General features: G+C 33.8%; 1 protein-coding gene across 2 annotated transcripts in view; it reads left to right on the forward strand.

Moving 5' to 3' along the window:
- Nucleotides 1-22,092, forward strand: part of nst (phosphoglucomutase 3-like protein nst) — a 188,276-nt gene that overhangs the window by 7,995 nt on the left and 158,189 nt on the right. The window contains exons 3-4 of one of the 2 annotated variants that reach the window (XM_090394875.1): nucleotides 222-351; nucleotides 1,084-1,179. In XM_090394875.1, coding sequence (XP_090251001.1) covers nucleotides 222-351; nucleotides 1,084-1,179 — 226 coding nt within the window. Of the gene's footprint in view, nucleotides 1-219; nucleotides 352-1,083; nucleotides 1,180-22,092 lie in introns of both variants that reach the window. The other variant, XM_090394884.1, reaches the window with a different exon arrangement.

Genomic DNA, 22,092 nt, shown 5'->3' on the forward strand with positions numbered 1-22,092 from the left:
TACTATAGTTGTAACATAACAAAAATAAATAAAATACTAAAGGAGACAGTCTTTTAGTTATTAGGCAGTAGAATATTTTGTTTTGCTCCTTCAGTATATGAAAATTAATCAGTAGTTTTTTGCATAAAGAGTTCGAAAAAATATGGACATTATATCTGCTTCATAGATTTAAGAATGTAACTTTTTTTTTTTTTTTGTTAAACATGAGTATTTTTTCTTAGCCACAATTGGAGTAATGATCACAGCTTCTCATAATCCAGAAGAGGATAATGGTATCAAACTTGTAGACCCTAAAGGAGAAATGCTTGAAGTTACGTGGGAGTTTTTGGCAACTGAATTAGCTAATGTGCAGTGAGTATAAAGTAAATCACACATTTGATATCTAGGAATCGTGTCATTAATGATATGAATGACTTCATTTGAAAATATTGATTGAATAACTAATAAGTTACTTTAGTTTCACTTATTAGCATGTTGTGAAATTTAACTTTTTCATGTAATAATGAATAGTATTATGAATTTATCATAAAACACACACACACACACACACACACAGAAGGTAGAGGTTATTCTTGCATCTTAGAGTTCAATTTATTAGTTCAATTAATTCCCAATTCTTACTTGCTCCAAGGAGCATATACATACAACTCTCAGAGGATTCCTTGAGAATTCACCTGAGAGAGCTGACCACATGGTGTAAGTACTCGATGAATTCCCATGGGTTATATACAGTCAACTCTCACTATAGTAAGCTTATAGCAAAGAAAGGAAATATTTTGCTATAGTGGAAGATTTACTCTAATCAATTGTCTTTAAAATAGTGATGCTTTGGAACTCCATAGCCTTTCAGTAATGTGGTTTGTTAAAGTGGATTAGATTTAAATGGCATTTGGTACAGAAAATTAACTGTATATTTAATGTTGAAAATTATCATATCTAGAGATGAGAGTTGTTTATTGGTGGTGAAAGAAGTGATAAAATTCAATACAAAATCGTGTTCAGATTATAGTATAGAAAAAAAAAGTAGGAATTCTTGATATTCAATTCATATTCATGTTTTTATTTGAACATTTGCTATTGTAGAGATGAAAAGCTGGAATCATTGCTTGATGAGATAGTCAAAGCAGAGTGCATTGATGTTAATTCTCCAGCTCACATATTCCTTGCTCGTGATACGAGGTAAGTGTGGTTTCTTTTAAAACATATCTATCATTAAATTCATTGTTTATTTGTACACTATTAGTTAGAAAAAATAATATGTGATAACATTTATTTATAAATTGGAACAAGATGGGTGAGAATTGTAACAGGAAACACATAATTTCTGCTTAGGATCACTTTTTATATTGTTAGGAAAGAGTGGAGTTTTCAGTACACCTAGCATGATGAAAAAATTCACTTAAAAGTTCATAACCTTAATTTTACTTATTAAGATTATCAACAACAAATGACTGTTTGTGTTTATGTTTGTGTATGTATATGATCATTTGAATTGCAGGGAGCAAATAAGAGAACTGAAGTAAAATTTAACATGAAGCATGTATTGGAAATTTATCATGTACATTATTAAGATAGTATTTTGTCAGTTACAATAAACTGCAAGATTGGACTCACAATCAAATGGCAGTGCAAGTAAAATGCAACCCTCATAAAAATAAGATACATGTTTTTGTTTGGTTAAATTGATTACTATGATTGATTTGTCATTCACATTTTTTTAAGTGCTAAGGTAGTCACTCTTGAACTGATTCTATGAGGCTATATTTTCTCTAGATGCTCTGGTTTTTCAGTCAATGATATGAAATTAAACTCAGTAACATTTACTAGTAAGGTGTTAAGTATTACATATACTGTAAAGGTATAAAGTATAATCACATGTTTTTCCAGTTGCCACCATAGACTTGAGTCTGTGGTGGAAAGTAGATAACAATATTAAAAGGATGCCTTTGGTCTGTTTTTGCTTATTTCATAGCTCCATTTTTTTTAAATAGATAGATTTGACACTTTCAAATTTTGTAAGCTAGATCTAGTTAACAACATCTTTCTTGATTACAAATTGCAAACTATGGTAATGTGCTGTTTATCTGACCACATCAGCAAGGTAGTTTGCCATTCAGATAATTGAAGTACAATTACATAGTGCTCTACCAGAAGTTAGTTGAAATGATTAATTTAAGGATCGTTGTTTTGAAGATCAGATAAACAGTAGATTACTGTGTGATATTTGACTTGGAATTGGGGATTACAGTTCAAATTTTGATCCTATGATTCTTATACTAAAATCAAGGTCAGTTATTTTAAACTGACTACATTATTGTTAAATAAAGCTAAGAGTTAACTTTAAAATAAACAAAATATGAAACTGAATTATAAATCAGCTTTTTGTTTTCTCACAAGTTGCACACAGATACATTTCCCAGGATATCATAAATGACCTAATTCATCTCTAATATATTGAGCCTTTCAGTATCATTATAACTTATCAAACATCTTTAATTTACTAAAAACACATAAATATATGCAATATAAAAATATCAGAAAATATAAAAATATCAGAAGTATACATGCCAATATATACTTGTGATTTGGGCCTAATCATGTATATAATTCTCTCCATTAACATTTGACAACAAAAAGGTACTTTATGGATCTGACTTAGTCTGATCAGAACAAAAAAAGCCACTCTGTATTATTGTTCTCAGCAGAAAAATTTGACAGTCCCTATCAATTTTAGATAGCAAATTAGAGATTTTAGTTCCTTGATTCTAGGCACTTTCAGTCTTTTGAATTAACCCAGAAGGAATATAATATAGAAACTATTACTACTCGTATAATAGTAACATGGATTAAGTAAGTTTTTTCTGCATCTTTAACTATAAAAGTAGTCAGTATATTTTGCTTTTATTATTCAAAACACTTCAGTAACTAAATTCATTTTCGATGTGAAAATCTCAAATAGACTTTGCCAAAGAAACACTTAGTACTATATCAACGGTTTCAAATCACTTTTATGCTTGAGAATCTTTCTTTTCTGAATAAATTTAATTTATTATTAAACGCAAAATAAATAAATATATATATATATATATATATATATATATATATATATATATATATATATATATATGAGCAGGATAAATTACATCAACTGGAGTAGATGAAATTCAACCAGAAATGCTCAAATATGGAGGTATAAAAGTTTTACGGTGGCTATAAATAATAAATTACACGATAACCACAGTAATTAACTTTAATGAAATAAAGATACAAATTTCGTACTGAAATTAAAGTACATCATCAGTGTAGAACAAACAATTCAAAGGAATGGAATAAAGTACATAACAGTCGGTGGATTACCAATTAAAAATTGTTGCTGCGTGCTAGAAATTAATATTAATAAAATATTATTGAATAATTCTTAAAAACTATTTCTTTGATGGTTACATAAGATAAGAGTCCCCCAAACTTTTGGGAGATTCTTATCTCCCAAATTTGGGGGATGTAAAAGGCCATAACAATGTTACAGCCAGGCTGGATAAAGGGAATGGATACACTATGATAATGTTGGATTTTTCTAAGGCATTTGATAGGATACCACATGATAGACTGTTGCATAAACTGGAGAATATGGGATTGGAATATAATGTATTGACTTGGATCAGGGGATGGTTGACAGACAGATATCAAAAAGTGGTATACAGTGGGTGTGAATCTGCCAGATTTAAGGTAACCAGTGGTGTACCTCAGGGTTCAGTCGTTGGGCCATTATTGTTCAATCTACATATTAATGACACCAAGCAGGGTCTATCATCAGATTTGCAATTGTTTGTTGATGATGCAAAGATAGGCAGGGTAATCAGGGATGCTACTGATATTCAGCAATTACAAAATGATTTGAATAGACTGGAAATCTGGGCAAACGAAAATGGCTATCAGTTTAATGTTAGTAAGTGTAAAGTTATGCACTTTGGCACGATTAGAGTTCCAGCGGCATATTATATTAGCGAGGTTATGCTACAAGAAACTGAAGAGGCAAGGGATCTTGGTGTATTGGTAGATAAGAATTTAAAGTTCAAAGGTCACATATCAAAAGTTGCAAATACAACTCAGAGGATAATAATAAGGAATATAAGGATAATAAGGAAGTAATTTTGCCTCTTTATAAGGCTTTGATAAGACCACACCTAGATTACTGTGTGCAGATTTGGTCTTCCAGGTTCTAAGGGGGATAAAGAAGCTGTGGAAAGGGTGCAAAGAAGAGTTATGAAGATTATATCCAGATTATGAGGACAGATTGCAAGTATGTGGATTGCAGACTTTGGTTAACAGGAGAAAGAGGGGTGATGACAGAGGTCTATAAACTTTTGAATGGCTGTTATAGCATTTCAAATGATGAAATTTTTCATTATATGGAAGGTGGGGAGAGAACCCAGGGGGGGGAATTCATGGAAGTTAAGATTGTTCTCAGTCAAGAAAGGAGGTGAGAGCTAGGTTTTTCTCCCAGAGAGCAGTGAGTGAGTGAGTGGAATAATTTTCCCTTAGGGGTAGTGAGCGCATCTAGTGTAAATGAATTTAAGGGAAGACATGATAGCTGGGTTGGGTAATTTGCAGCCTCTCTCAATGAGTCCTTGACTCCCTGGAGGTCTCAGGTAATAATAATAATCTATGGAGAAGACTAACTTTATCCCACTGGATATTGTGTTTATTGTCAATACTATGCCCTCCAAAGCCCAACCCCACGTCATGGAGGGTGGAAGCAGCATAAAGTAGAGGATTGCTTTGTAAGGTGAAGCATGGTGGGGACTTTGTGTGCCTCGGGCCGATATGGTAGCCTTGAAGGCTTACAGAGAACCTTGAAAAGTGGTTGACTAAAGGGGCTCTGGTGAAGATGTTGGGACTGCAATGACATCTTCTGTTTCATCATTGGTGGAAGAATTCATATATCAATGGCAATGTGAAGCAACTGGCAGGTGGGAGATTCTGAATACAGATCAATGGCTGACAGAGTGAGCCAAGTTAGCTGGCTATTGTAGACGTGGAAGAGATTGAGCCTCACCACGTTACTATCTCTATCCTATAGTCGACCATGGGGAAACGGAAATATTCTACAAGCTGTGCTTCGGAAGTTGGAACCTCTGCAATGTCCCAAACTGTAAATAGTTACAGGGAAGAAGCCACTGAAACTGGGAGTAAAACGAGCACTGCAAGTGCACTCCATGATGATGTCAACTTAAATCTGAAAGGAAGGTCGGCTCTGATATTCCTTGTTTGAAAACAAGAAACAGAGTCTTGAAAATTGGAACTTGAAACATGAGAACATTATATCAACTAGGGAATTTTGGCAACCTTATACAGGAAATAAAAAGACTTAGGAAAAAGTTGATCTGATGGGAATTAGTGAAACAAGATAGCCTAACATGGGAAAACTAGAAAGAGATGGCTTTACATTTGTATATTCTGGTGGAGAGAAGTATGAATATGGAGTGGGTTTCATGATTAAGAAAGACATCTTTAAATGTGTAATGTGGCCCATAAATGAAAGAATAATACTTATTAAATTAGCTGCAAAGCCTTTTAACATCATAATTATCCAGGTTTATGCCCCTATGATGACTCACAATGATGAAGAAATAGAATATTTTTATAATAACTTACAAAAATCTATAGAATATGTAAAATCAAATGAGATACTCATAGCGATGGGTGACTTGAATGCAAAGGTTGGAGAAGGGGAAGAAAATCCAGTTGTTGGAAAATTTGGACTAGGTGAAAGAAATCAAAGAGGTGAGAGATTTATACAATTCTGCATTCAAAACAACTTGCACATAATGAATACTTTCTTTCAACATCCAAAGCACAGATTATATACTTGGGCAAACCCAGATAACTCTATAAGAAACCAAATAGATTTCATAATGATAAATAATAGATACAAAAATAATACAACCAGCATAAAAACATACCCAGGTGCTGATATAGGTTCAGACCATAATCCTGTTGTGTCTACTTTAAAAATTAAACTAAAAAACATTTCAAAAAACAATCATACTGAAAAACTTGACTTCACAGCTCTGAATATACCTGACAACATAATGGTGTTTAACTCAGAAATTAGGAAGAAATTAGATCATGTAGGATATAAAACAGAAGACAGTAAACTTTGTAACACAGAGGAAATTGAGAACAGGTGGTCAAATTTTAGAAGTGCAATATATAAGACAGCTAACGAGGTTATTCCAAAAATTAAATACAATAAGAAAAAACCTTGGATGACTGAATCAATGCTAGAACTTATGAATGAAAGACAAAAAAAGAAAAGTACACAACAATATAGAATACTCAGTAAAATTATAAAAAATGAATGCAGAAAGGTTAAAGACAAGTGGCTAGATGAAAAATGTAAAGAAATAGAGGAATTGGACAAGAAACACAATAGTAAAGAAATGCATAAGTCAATCCAAGCTCTAACAAATAAAAAGAAAAATTTCAACCATAATCCTTGTATGAAAGATCAAAATGGAAAAATGCTACTAGAGACACAAGATATCATAAAAAGATGGAAAGAATATGGAAAAGAACTCTTTGACTGTGATCGCACAGACATACAAAATATGGATGATGAACCAATTACATATGAAGAAATAGAATGCGCTCTAAGTCAAATGAAAACAGGTAAAACTCCAGGCCCTGATCAGATCCCTATTGAATTGTTAAAGAAAGTAAATGAAAACACACTTAATGCCTAAAGGTTATTTTTAATAACATCTATGATACAGGATACATCCCTGATGATCTAAGGAAATCCATCTTTGTCACTATTCCCAAAATTCCAATAGCTTTTGAATGTTCAGAATATAGACTAATAAGTTTAACAAGCCATGTTACAAAATTACTACTGAGAATAATCCTAGAAAGAATAAAAGGCACTTTGTCAGTAGAAATAGAAGACACTCAATCAGGTTTTCAAAAAGACAAAGATACAAGAGAAAGAATTTTCAATTTGAAAACATTATGTGAAAGAAGCCTTGATAACCAGAAAAGCATATATCTTTGTTTTATTGATTACACCAAAGCATTTGATTCAATAGATCACAAGAAATTAATATATAGCCTACAGAATAACGGGTTAAAAGGAAAAGATCTACATATAATTACAAATATATACTGGAATCAAATGGCCACAATAAGATATAAAAATGTCTATTCTGGCAACTTTGAAATCAAAAAAGGAGTAAGGCAAGGATGTGTCTTATCACCCTTACTGTAAGTTATATATAGTGAGCAGGTTTTTAAAAATATTTCAGAACTGAAGGTGTAAAAGTCGGAGGTAGGAACTTCAACAACTTCAGGTATGCAGATGACACAGTCCTTATAGCTGAATTTGAAGATGATCTTCAAAACTTAGTCACAGAAATTTACAGCAGAAGCTCATGGGACTAATTATTAACCTAAAGAAAACAAAGTGCATGATTATATCAAAAGAACCAATAAATAAGAAACTAAACATAACTGTTAACAAAAAGAAAATTGAACAGGTTCAGTCTTTTATATATTTGGGACAACTGTTTACAGACAGAGGAAATTCCCTTAAAGAAATAAAAAGAATAGAAATAGCAAGAAAAGTCTTTACTGATATGAAAACTGTTCTAACTTCCAGAGACAATAATATAGATACAAGAAAAAGATTAATAAAATACTATATCTGGTCAAGCCCTCTCTACAACAGTGAAACTTGGACTCTAAATAAAGAAGCAAAGAAAAAATTAGATGCTTTCGAAATGTGGACCATCAGAAGAATGTTGAAAATACCATGGACAGAGAAAATGAAGATGTTTTAAAGAAAGCAAAAATGAAAATAATTAAAGAGCTAAAACTTAAATATTTTGAACATCCAACTAGACAAGAAGGCATTCAGAAATTAATATTAGAAGCGAAAAAGAGGAAGAGGTAGACCCAGGAGAATGTGGTTTGATGACATTAAGGCCTGGATGGGCTTGAATTACCACAAATGTTCCAAAGCAGCAAAAGAAAGAAAAAGGTTCCATGACATGGTTGCCAACCTCCTTCTAGGGAATGACACTTGAAGAAGAAGTCAATACTATGTTGTGCCAGACCAGACTTTTGAGGTTTCGTGTATTCGATATAATACTGATGTTCCTTCATTCTTTTTCCCACAGAACGACCTGTTTGTCCAAAGTATGTTAAATTACATTTACACAGTATCTGGTAAATGCCAGCTAATGATAGAGGTACCTGTTTGTCTTTTGTAGATGGCAATGAGTGAGAAATTTTGTTGATAGGAAAATATGTGGGATTGAGATGATACTTCTTTAAAATTCTGCCAATCAGTTCTGAGATGCCAGAAATATAAGGGATTGGAACCCTGTGGTCTGTTGCAGAATCCTGAGGTGTTGGAACATAGGAGTCAATTATCCGCTGGATTTGATTAGGTTTGTAACCATTAAATTCTGTTAACTTTTTGATAGTGAAAAATTCTTGTTGTTAGCTTGAGGGAGAGGAGCACATCTTATGTGCTCTATTAATTAAAGACTTGATAATATCAATTTTTTGAGGGGTTTGATGAGCAGACTTTTGATGAATGTATCTGCCAGTAAAGGTAGGTTTTTGATAAACACTGGTTGATAAAAAAAAATACCAGAGGCTGTGTGTGTAAGAAGGATGTCCAAGAATGGTAAATTACCAGCCTTTTCTTTTTCTGTGGTGAACTTGAATTGCGTGGGTGAAGGCTATTGATCTGTTGTAGGAATGTAGTAAGTTCCTCTTCAGCATGTGGCCAAATAGCAAAGACATCATCAACATAACGAAACCAAAGAGAGGGTTGGGGATGAATGGATGAGAACAAGGTGTCTTCCAGGTGGTTCAAAAAATAGTTTGCCAAAGGTGGAGACAGAGGGCTACCCATGGCAGTATCTTCAACTTGTTTATAGATCTTGTTTTTTCAGCTGAAATATCCTAAATGTATAACAAATTAAAAAATCTTTGCAATATCTGGAGGGTATTCATCATATAGTGAATTGCAGTGTCAATATTGACACTAAACACAATATCCAGTGGGATAAAGCTCGTCTTCTCCATAGATGCAAGTTTAAATATGAACGCCTTTTCAAAGAAAGTTGCGAAGCCCTTTTACTTCGGCCAATTTTGAATCAAAATAATTCTCTCTCTCTTCCCCCCCCAAGTTTGGGAGATTCTTATCTTATGTTACCATCGAAGAAATAGTTTTTAAGAATTATTTAATAATATTTTATTAATATTCTATCATGCAGCAACAAATTTTAATCCACTGACTGTTATGTACTTTGTATTCCATTCCTTTGAACTATTTGTTCTACATTGATGATGTACTGTTAATTTCAGTACGAAATATTTGTACCTTTATTTCATTAAAGTTAATTACTGTGGTTATTGTGTAATTTATTATTTATAGTTATGCCACAGTTATAACTATATAGTGGCTGCATTGCATAATTCAGAAAGCCTGGTGAGAGAGTTGAATTCCAGATGATTGGAGCAGAGTTCTCATAGTACCCATCTGTAACAAGGAAAATAAAACTGAACGCTGGAATTATAAGTTTTTCCCTATTGAGTATTCCTGGTAAGATTTATGTAAGTACACTTGAGAAATACTAAGAAAAATTGTGAAAAGGAAACTTGGTGAAGAAAAAAGCTGGATTCAGTCCAAATAGAGGATGTCAGGATCAGATTTCACTTTAAGACAAATGGTTGAGAAATCTTGTTGATCTGGAAGAGGCTTATGACATGGTTCCAAAAGGAAAGCTCTTCAAAACGTTTCAATTATATGGTGTAAATGGGACATTATATCAAGCAATACATATTCTATTAATATCATTACGGCTATTATAGTCTGTTTTTGTTTAGGAGTGTCTCTTATTTAAATACATTGGCTATCATTTTAGGGCATTATGGGTGAGTACAGATGGCAATTATGGCAGAATAAAAGAGGTGGAAAATTTGTACATACCTTGTTTTGATTCTACGATGCCTTCCAATTCCATGATCCTGCTGAAGGTTATTTATAAAGGGGGGGAGAGAAGGGAGGCATGGGGGTGTGTTTTGACACGGGAAAATAAGTTTGGAAACCCGGGTTACTATTAATAATATATATATATTAATTTGTTTAAATTAAGCCATGTCTACGGCCATGTAGCGACTACAAATGCCCTTATTTGGCAGATGCAACTTGCAGCCTTGACATAGCCCTACTCATTTCGACAAAGTTCTGATGACGGTCAGATGACCGAAACGGTCTACACCCCATTAACCCCTGTCCCAGTTTCCACATAAGTATACCCTTCGCCCCCCCTCCTCCCCCCACCACAAAAATGCGGCCCTAAACAAAATAATATATATATATATACACAGTAGAGCTCGGTTATAACGAATTCCACGGGACCACATATATTTGTTCGTAATAAGCGTTATTCGTTATATCCAAGAAGGTCATAATTTGAGCGAATTAAAAATGTTTTCAGATTTTTCTCAGCATAGGTATATTGGGTAACATAAATACATATGTGCATACATACATATAAAGAACAAAAATTTATTTTTAAAACTTCACATTTTTACATAAAAAATCATCAAGCGTGCTTTGCTTTGCACAAGACGCCTATTTCATACGTTTGAAATTGTTCCTTATACCACTAGGATGCTTGAATGTGTCGTCTGAACTTACAGATCGCGATTCCATAAATCTTGTTAAAATTTGTAAACACTTTCTGCTTCACACCAGGTAACGATTTTCTCATCATTGCTATTTTCTTCCTCGGAGTCACTACTACTGTTATCTTCTTCTGGTGTATGAGAGATTTGTTTAAAGATGTCAGCGTCTGTCGGTATACCCGAAGTTGTGATGCCATTATCAATGTCTATAAAATTATCAATCTCTGCGCATGTTTCAAAATTGTTCAGGTTTCGCGCTTTTAGCCACGCTGATAACGGTAAGTTATCCTCTTCAGATTCGCACTCTTATTCCGCAAGACCGGCTTTCTTAAAACAGTTTTGTATTGTAGATGATGACACCAAATTCCAAGCATCACTCATTAAACATATTGCGTGAAGTACACTGATCTTCGAGTCGTAAGCATTTGCCACGGATTTTTCTCTGTGTTCTATCAGTTCCAAGACTAACAGATGACGAAAATGGGATTTAAAACATCTAATTATGCCTTGATCGAGTGGTTGCAAGACAGATGTCACATGGCAAAAAAACAAGTTTTATGTTTGTTAAATAAATTAGCCACTACAGGATGGGCAGGACAGTTGTCTATCAATAACAAAATTTTCCGGTTTTCATTGCGAAGATTTTTATCCACTTGTGAATTTCATTTTCGAAAATTGAAGATGTCATCCAGGCCTTCTTATTCGCTGTATAATCAATGGAAGTTTCTTTATGTTTTTAAAGCATCTAGGCTTTGCCAATTTTCCAATTACAAGAAGCTTTCTTTTATCGCTACCGGTCATGTTCACACAAACTAAAACTGTGAGTCTATTTTTGATAAGTTTTCCGCCAATGCACTTTTCGTTTTTAAATAAAAGTTTTATCGGGTGTTAAATTATAAAAAAACCCTGATTCGTCTGCATTATAAATGTTGTTGTATCCATACCTTCGTTTGATGTCTGGCCATACGTTCTTGATCCAGTCAGAAACGTTTTTGTCAATGGACAACGCCTCGCCACTTACTTTTGCGTAGACAATATTGTTTCTGTTCTTAAAGCGATCAATCCACCCATTGTTGTATTTAAAATCACTATAACCAAGTTGAACAGCAAATTTTTCGGCTTGAACTTTCAAAATTGGTCCGCTAATAGGTAAGCCAGCGGTTCTTTGCGCTTTAAACCACGAAAGAAGTGCCGCATCAACATCACTTTTATTACACTTCGATAAATTATTTTCAAAAGCTTTCAGAGTCAACTCATGATTCTTCCATTTTGATATTGTAGATGGGGACAAACCTTACTTCTTTGCTGCTGTCTGATTTGATTGGCCACTTTCCACCTCCTGTATAATTTCTACTTTTTCGGAAACTGATAAAATTTTTCGTTTGACTCCCGACATTTTTCCACAACCAGAAAATGCATACGTACGAAATGTCAGTAAAGGAACGACTAGCGTGTATTATTTGTTCGTTATTCCCGTGAAACGAATTTGTAATAAACATGAAATACATGCATTAAATCAAATGTAATTCAAATATACCTTCAAAATTATTCCTTATAAACGTGAATTCGCTGTAACCATGATCGTTATAACTGAGTTCTACTGTATTTATATATATATTATTAATAGTAGCCCAGGTTTCCAAACTTATTTTCCCGTGTCAAAACACATCCCCATGCCACCCCTCTTCTCCCCCCTTATAAACAACCTTCAGCAGGATCACGGAATTGGAAGGCATCGTAGAATCAAAACAAGGTATGTACAAAATTTTCCACCTCTTTTATTCTGCCATAATTGCCTTCTATACTCACCCATAATGCCCTAAAAATATATATATATACACCCCTTTTTTGAGTAATGATAGCCAATGTATTTAAATAAAGGACACTCCTAAACAAAAACAAGCTATAATAGCCGTAATTATATTAATAGTGTTTAAGAGGAGTAACATGGAAATTTTCCCAGAAACTATACATAGTCTATATTTAAGTTGGCAATCAGCAGTTAGAATTCAAGGATGTACGGGAAGATGATTTTTGAGGTTAAAATCTGGTGTGAGACAAGTGTTCACGTGATCTCCACTGTTATTCATTTTCTACATGGATCACATTATGAAGGAAAGTGGTATTAAATCTGATATCAAAATTGGATGTTAATCTTAGTTCTTTACTTTATGCAGATGATATTATACTTCTGAATGAATCCAATACAAGTCTGTTAGATTCCCTGACTAAATTGAACAACTGTTATAATAATTTGGTTTGAAAAATCAGCAGTAAAAAGACAAAGAGAATGAAAATAGGCAGAAATATTGAAAACATCAACTGTATCCTGAATGGTGAACCTATAGAACAAGTAAAACATTTCAGCTATTTAGGCACAATTTAGTGTAGGTGGTAAATTAAATATGGAAATAGACAACAAAATTAGTAAAGCCTGTATGGTAGGAAGTCAGCTGCATAAATTTATATGGAATAAGAAAGAAATTAGTCAAAACCCTAAATAAGCTATATACAAGATAGTGTTCAAATGAATTTTAACTTATGGATCTGAGAGCTGGGTTAGAAATAAAACACTTGATCCAAGACTGGAGACCTCTGATAGAGTTCTGAGAAATATAAGTGGAGTATCACTGGCAGTATCACATTAAAAAAAGAGGAAATTAGGAAAGAACTTGTGATTGTTAGCATTCGGGAATGTGTTAGTAGAGCTCATCTGAGGTGCTAGGTTCATTTGAAGTGAACGGGAGAGGAAAGATTAGCAAAACAAGTGTTCTTTGTTAGAATGGCTGGAAAAACACCCAGAGGAAAACCAAGAATGTAGATGCATTGATACAGTAGAACATGCCTTAAAAGACATAAATATAAGATCTGATAATATTGGAATCTTGACAGATAAATAACAGATTAATTTGAAGGAAAATTGTTTATCAGAAGTTAGTAATGGTGTAACTTTATTATGTAGTGCTGTGATAATTATCCTGTACATCCCCATAGGGTACACATCAGGAATTTGATGATGAATTTTTCTTTGTTTTTGTGAAATACAAAAAGAAAGAAAAATGTGCATATAATTTAGTCTTAAATAATTGGGTGTTAAATTTATGAAATGCAGAATTTTTTTTAATTCTATAAGATGGGATTTTTAATATTTAAGAATATCCTACAATTGTTTAAGTATCAGTGCCATGACAAAGGCCTAATTATATCAGCATTAGACAAAGTTGTGATGCTGGTTTCATTAAGGTTTTGTCATTTGCAATAGGAGACAAAGGTTTCTGTCAGGAAACAAGGATGAACAGTGAAAGTAAGGTACTGGAACAAATTTCACAGACCAAATCACCATCCCTGCAGAATTCAGGATTAGCACAGTGAACATAAGAGGCATCAGTGGCAAAGAAGTGAGACTAACAGAACTGAAGAAGTATGAGGTCAGCATCATTCTGTATATGAAGAATTGAGCAAACTTTGTCAACAAGGCCATGGGACGTGATGGTATATCATTGCATGTCTTGAGGAAATGTTCTAGGGAGTTAACAACAGCTTTAACTTACCTCTTTAACGTGAGTCTCTGACATTAAGAGTTGCATTATTGAATATATAATGAATTCACTTTTACTAGCAATTTCTTGTATAGTTTTATGTAAAGTAGTCCTCTCTTCTTTGGTCAACTTTTTGTTGATATTTTTTAAAAGTAATCTCAAAATCTAATACTGTTGTGTTGGAGGGCTGTGATATGTCTTCCTTTTCACTTGAAGCTGACTGCTTGGACTTTTGAATTCTTGTCTTCTGTTAGACAAAATTGTGAATCTTCTATTTGTTTCCTAAGGTGTTTTCCTGAGCAACAGAGTTTTCTCTACCCATTCTTTAAGAATGCTTTCTGAGCCTTTTATGTTCTTAATAGGACAGTACCCTATTTTCAGGATTATTTTGACTTTTTGTTGTATTACTTGTTTGATTTTTTTTGTTGTTTCGTGCCTGTTTTTTTGCAAAGAAGTACCCAGTCCTCACCAGCACTGAGGATACTCAGTGCTGGTGAGGATCGTGTTCTTATTAGGCATGGAAATTGGTTTGATAGAACCACCAACCTTATCTACATAAGTTCTATGTGGACAGGTGTTGATTTTGTGCATGCATGATCCAAATTTCCTGCAGAATCTAGGGCATTGTCCTGAGAGATGTCCTATCCCCAAGCAATTAAAACATTTAGTTTTTAGACAATTTGTGCCCAGATATGTGCAGCCATTATCTTGAGAGTCCTGAACTTCAAAGACAGTGACTACATTTTTACCCCATTTAGCCTCTAATTCATGTTAGAGGCTTGATAAAGTAAAACAGCACTGCGAAAGGATTAAAAATGATATTTAATTCTTCCAATATTTTGTCTCAATGAGTGAGACATTGTCAGGGAGTACAATATGAGACTTATAACACACACACACAAGAGAGAGAGAGAGAGAGAGAGGCAGTTCAAAACTAAGTGAAATACACAGACAAAAGATTAGAGTCCTAACTAGGTGGGGCACCTGTTAGATGCCTAGGATATAAACTCAGATGAAGTATTAATGTTTCCCATATTTTGGGAAGTTTAATGCAACCATATTTATTCAAGTTAGGCTGATTTCTGAGAGCAGCTACAGATTCTGTAAATGGTTTTTCTTGTCTCAGTTTACTGCAGTGGAGCATGGTGGTCTTTTTTCAGTTGATTCTATGAGCCATATTCAAAGCATGGTCTGCAACATCCAATTGACCATGGTCATGACTGCAGCTGTATTTTTTATGTTTCTTCCCAGATGTTGGCTGATATTCCTGTCTGTCTGTAGTAGGCTAACTTGCAGGAACAGGGAACACTGTATACTCCAAAAAATGAGAGAGGAGAGATTTGGTCATGAGTGGAGTGGATAACGGTATCTAGTTTCAAGTGGGGCTTGAAATTGTATTTTGATTCAATTATATTCAGAGATTATATTTCTTTATGATTCTGGCTATTTTTTTTTTTCTTTTCTGAAGTGCTTCATATGGAATAATGATAACACTACTAAAATCTTTCTGAAAAAAAGGTAGAGGACTGGGGAAGAGTTGATTATTTTTTGATACTGTGGAGACTGTAGCCATTAGATAAGGTGTGATGTGGCATATGTGATAAGAATTAATAATGGAAAAAACTCGCATACAAAGATTATTTAATAGTATAATTTTCGCCTGTGTGTCACAAGCATCTTCAGTACATTAAACTCAAATTAAACAATAACTGACAATTCCAAAAAGCGCCACCTAAGTAGCTGGTGTAAGATAACTAAAAAGGTCAATAACTTTCCTAAAAAATAAAAAAAATAATAAAAATTAAAATTAAAAAATAATAAAATAAAATAAAAATAAATTTAAAAAAATCAATACAATAAAAAGTTAGGCAAGATTAGCTGATTTGTAAAGTACTATCTCCCATAAAGACGTAAGCCATCGGATCTGTTTAAGTTAGGAGAATGAAGTAGAGTTTCACATGTTTCTTTATAAAGGCATTCTATGAGAAACTGACTTTTGTGAAGAACTCTTGTCTTTCTCCAATGAGCTCTGTGTCTAGTGAAGATGGCATGTTCTGCAAGTCCAGACTTTTCAGGTTTATAAAGTATTCAATATAAGATTGGTCATGTTGTACCATCATTTTTTATTTTGGTTCCTGGCAAATAAGTCAGCTTTTACTCTTACAGAATACAGGGACAAATGTAAGAAAGCTAAACAGTGTGTAAAACTAGCTAAACAAAAGTCATGGGAGGACTTTGGCAAGAACATAGAAAATAAATATCAAGAAGGTGGCAAAATATTCTGGAGGTTGTTGAAGAAGCTTAGGAATGGAGGAAAGAGTGCTATAAAAGGAGTTAGAGATGATAAAGGTGACATGAAAACGGTAGAAAAAGATATCCTTGAAGTATGGAGTAATTACTTTGAAAAACTGCTAAACGAAACAAGCAGTGATGACAGCACAGTGATAAAAAAACACTGACCAGGCATGCAGTCAGGAATACCTATCCATACTTGAAGTAGAAAAAACCATCAAAGGCTTGAAATGTGGAAAGGCAGCAGGAGTAGATGATATTTGACCAGAAATGCTGAAGTATGGTGGTATAAGAGTCTTACAGTGGCTGCACTGCATAGTTCAGAAAGCCTCGACAGAGGGACAAATTCCCGATGATTGGAGTAGAGCTCTCATAGTACCCATATATAAAAAGGGAAATAAAACTGAATGTGAGAATTACAGAGGTATTTCCCTACTAAGTGTTCCTGGCAAGATCTATGCAAGTATACTTGAGAAACGGTTGAGAAGAATTATGGAAGAAAAGCTTGGTGAAGAACAAGCTGGATTCAGGCCAAATAGAGGCTGTCAGGATCAGATCTTCACTTTACGACAAATAGTCGAGAAAGCATGGGAATATAACCAAGATCTGTATTTAAGTTTTGTCGATTTGGAAAAGGCATATGACAAGGTGCCAAGAGAGAAGCTATTCAATACGCTGCAGTTATATGGTGTCAATGGGGCATTATATCAAGCAATACTTAGTCTTTATTTAAGTTGTAAGTCAGCAGTTAGAATTGAAGGAAGTACAGGAAGATGGTTTAATGTGAAATCTGGTGTGAGACAAGGATGTACATTATCCCCTCTGTTATTCATTATCTATATGGATCACATTATGAAGGAAAGTGGTATTAAACCTGATATCAAAATTGGAGATGTTAATGTCAGCTCTTTGCTTTATGCGGATGATGTTATACTTCTAAATAAATCCACTACAAGTCTGCAAGATTCTCTGACTAAATTCAATTGCTATTGTAATAGATATGGTATGAAGGTCAGCAATAAAAAGACAAAGACAATGAAAATAGGCAGAATCATTGAAAATGTCAACTGTGTTGTGAATGGAGAACCTGTGGAACAAGTAAAACATTTCAGCTACTTAGGCACGATTTTTACTGAAGATGGTAAATTAAATATAGAAATAGACAACAGAATCAGCAAAGCTGGTATGGTGGGAAGTCAATTGAATAAATTCATATGGAATAAGAGAGAAATTAGTCGGAACACTAAATTAGCTGTATATAAGACAGTGTTGAAACCAGTTTTAACTTATGGATCTGAGAGCTGGGTCAGAAGTAAAACACTTGACCAAAGACTAGAGACCGCAGATATGAGAGTCCTGAGAAAGATTAGAGGCGTGAACAGATGGCATCAATGGCAATATCATATTAAAAATGAAGATATTAGGAAAGATCTTGACATTGTCAGCATCCAGGAATGCGTTAGCAGAGCTAATCTCAGGTGGTATGGTCACCTAAACAGAATGGGCGAGGAAAGATTAGCAAAGCAAGTGTTCTCTGCCAGGTTGGCAGGAAAACGACCCAGAGGAAGACCAAGATATAGGTGGATTGATACGGTACAAAGTGCCTTAGACGATAGAAATATAAGATCTGATAATGTTGGAGTCTTGACAGGTAACAGACTGATTTGGAGGAAAATTGTAGATAGGAAGTTAGTAATGATGTAATTTTTTCATGTGGTACTGTCATATCCTGTACACCCCTTGAGGGTACATGGCAGGAATTTGATGATGATGATTATATAAGATTGGTGTTCTTCTAGCCGAATAGAGGCAGATCTTCCTGTTTGTCCGAAATAAGATAATCCACAAGAGCACAGAATCTGATAGACACCTGGATGATTAAGATGTGGAAGCTTGTCCTTAGGAGAAGTGAGAAAGGTGGAGATTTTTCTAAACGGTCGAAAGGCAACAAAAATATTCAGTGGTTTTAAAACTTTTGCTATACGTTCACTGATGCCTTGTACATAAGGGATAGTAATGCGCGTTATTTCTTCTGTGTTTAAAGACGAAAGAAAACTTTTATAGCAAAAGTTTTCTTTCGACCCTTTAGAAAAATCTCCACCTTTCTCACTTCTTCTAAGGACAAGCTTCCACATCTTTATCATCCAGGTGTCTACCAGATTCCGTGCTCTTGTGGATTATCTTATTTCGGACAAACAGGAAGATCTGCCTCTATTCAGCTAGAAGAACACCAATCTTATATTGAATACTTTAAACCTGAAAAGTCTGGACTTGCAGAACATGCCATCTTCACTAGACACAGAGTTCATTGGAGAAAGACAAGAGTTCTTCACAAAAGTCAGTTTCTTGTGGAACACCTTTATAAAGAAACATGTGAAACTCTACTTCATTCTCCTAACTTAGATCCGACGGCTTACATCTATTCCCTTTATGGGAGATAGTACTTTACAAATCAGCTAATCTTTCCTAACTTTTTATTGTATTTATTTTTTTTATTTTTTTTTATTTCATTTTTTTATTATTATTTTTTTGTTTAAATTTTTTATTTTATTTTTATTTATTTTTATTTTTTAGGAAAGTTATTGACCTTTTTAGTTATCTTACACCAGCTACTTAGGTGGCGCTTTTTTGGAATTGTCAGTTATTGTTTAATTTGAGCTTAATGTACTGAAGATGCCTGTGACACACGGACGAAAATTCTAAATTATAACTATTATAACGAAAATTATAACTATTAAATAATCTTTGTACGTGAGTTTTTTCCGTTATTAATTTTGTATCGATATGTCTACTCACAGTATACCTCTTTTAAAACTATATGTGATAAGGTTTGCATCAAGAATGGACTTGTTGGATCAAAAGTTATAGGCTCTATTAGTTAGTGTTTTAATGATACTATATTGTTGAGAAGTGGAGTAATGGAAAGTTTGTGAATGTATCTGCCCGTGTGAGTAGGTTTTCTGTATGCTGAAAGGGACAAGTTGCCATTGGTAGGCATGTTACCATAGTGTCTAGAAAAGCCAAACTATTATTAGTTTCCTTTTTCCATAGTAAACTGGATTCTAAGTTCAAGACTATTGAGGTGAGAGAGGAAAGAGTAATGTGTCTGAGATGAGGTCAAATAGAGAACACATCATCCACATATTTTAACCAAAAAAAAAAAGTATTTCCTCTTGATATCACAGATTCCTTTTTCCTTTGCTATCCATTCTGGATATTTCTTCTGGAAGCACAAAATTTATAAACAAAGGATAGCAAAGGAAAAAGGAATCTGTGATATCAAGAGGAAATACTTTTTTTTTTCAAACCCAAGATTTTGATTCTTGGAAGAAAACTCATGTTCGATGAACTATGAATTAATGAAAAAAAAGCCCTAATGATCTGATGGAGATACTATGTTTGGATCTTAAGATTCACGCAAAAAAAAAATAAATAAAAAAAATAAAAAAAATATATATATATATATAGGAACTTTTTACCTTGGGTATATACTATGTTAAAGATACCAAGCAATTTTATAAGCCTAGGTTTTAATCCTTTTTGACCAAGTAAGCAAACTTGACTTACTTGATATGTATATTGACAGACTTGATGTGTGTGTGTGTGTGTGTGTGTGTGTGTGTGTGTGTGTGTGTGTGTGTATTATTATATATGTAGAAAGTATTTTACCTTGGGTATATTAAATGTTAAAGATTAGCTTGGTATCTTTAACATTATTATATATATATATATGTGTGGAACAAAGAAATGCAATAAAAAAAAATCCTGCACTGATAGGCCAGTTCCTGAAAAGAAAAGGATCTTGCAGTAAAGAGTAGTGCCTGCAAAGAAGAAAAATATAGGAATAGCTAAGATTGTGGATCCTCCCCATACAGAAAGCAAGCAGAAGTGTAAATCGATGTGTTACAGCCAAAGCCAGTAGACTGAAAAACACCCAAGTGGCACCCAGTCTGTGACTTCACAATTGCATGAATGATGACAATGAAAAATAAACATTTATTATACATAATAAATAACGGAAAAACTCACATAGAAATATTATTTAATAGTATAATTTTCGCCTGTGTGTCACAGGCATCTTCAGTACAATTAAGCTCAAAATTAAACACTAACTGACAATTCCAAAAAGCGCCACCTAAGTAGCTGGTGTAAGATAACTAAAAAGGTCAATAACTTTCCTAAAAAAAAAAAAAAAAAAAATTAATACAATAAAAAGTTAGGAAAGATTAGCTGATTTGTAAAGTACTATCTCCCATAAAGGGGATAGACGTAAGCCGTCGGATCTGTTTAAGTTAGGAGAATGAAGTAGAGTTTCACATGCTTCTTTATAAAGGCGTTCCATGAGAAACTGACTTTTGTGAAGAACTCTTGTCTTTCTCCAATGAACTCTGTGTCTAGTGAAGATAGACGTAAGCCGTCAGATCCAACGGCTTACGTCTATCCCCTTTATGGGAGATAGTACTTTACAAATCAGCTAATCTTTCCTAACTTTTTATTGTATTAATTTTTTTTTTTTTTTTTTTTTTTTTTTTTTTTTTTTAAGAAAGTTATTGACCTTTTTAGTTATCTTACACCAGCTACTTAGGTGGCGCTTTTTGGAATTGTCAGTTAGTGTTTAATTTTGAGCTTAATTGTACTGAAGATGCCTGTGACACACAGGCGAAAATTATACTATTAAATAATATTTCTACGTGAGTTTTTCCGTTATTTATTATGTATAGTTATGTCTACTCACGGTTTACCTCTTTTAAAACTTATAAACATTTATTGTTCTTGAAGGAGCTGTTCCAGTGGAGCAAGGAGGAAGAGCAAAGAAATTTAAGCTGTCACAGTGACAAAAATCACAAACCACACAAACACTAGTAGAAAGATCTCCACATCACTGGTAGCCAGATTCTGGAAGATTCCAAGGTTGAATTAATGCAGAACTCTTTCATATACAAGTAGTAAAACGGTATATCACTTTATTATTAAAATATTCTGGATCAGATATAGTTGTCGAAAGTTTTTTCACTTGACAAGAAATTTTATTGTTATTTAATCTTTATTCAAGTTCTTTGCACATGAAGTATCTTCACCACTACGTTACACATATATAGAGGCTGTTTGAGTCACATAAGTTGCCTGAGTACACTTAAAGGATTAAGCAAAAATTTAATTATACTTGAAAAGAAATTATATTTGTGACCAAGTAAAAAAAAAAAAACTTTCTACGACTATCTCTAATAAAGAGTGTTATATAATAAGGTGATCTCGGGGCTCCCACGAGCTACTGAGCCTAGGTGATGGATGGGAGGAAACCCTGACCACCATCCATTGGATATCAGGACAGCTCTGAATATATTGAATAAAGAACTGTGAACCATTGTTTTTGGGCTGGTGATCCCATGGGAAAATGTTGCCTTTCACCAACCTGCACTGGCTAGCATTGTGAATTTATGGCCTTACCTTCCAAGATGAATCCAATGGAAATAAAATGGCCCTCATTCCGTGAAGGGTGTAATGATACCACCTACTGCAGCACGCAGTTAAACATGGAGGCATAGGATGCTAAGAA

This window comes from Typopeltis vanoorti, chromosome 1 (assembly GCF_054136105.1).
Source record: "Typopeltis vanoorti isolate ZY-2024b chromosome 1, IOZ_Tvanoo_1.0, whole genome shotgun sequence".
NCBI classification, from domain to species: Eukaryota; Metazoa; Arthropoda; class Arachnida; order Uropygi; family Thelyphonidae; genus Typopeltis; species Typopeltis vanoorti.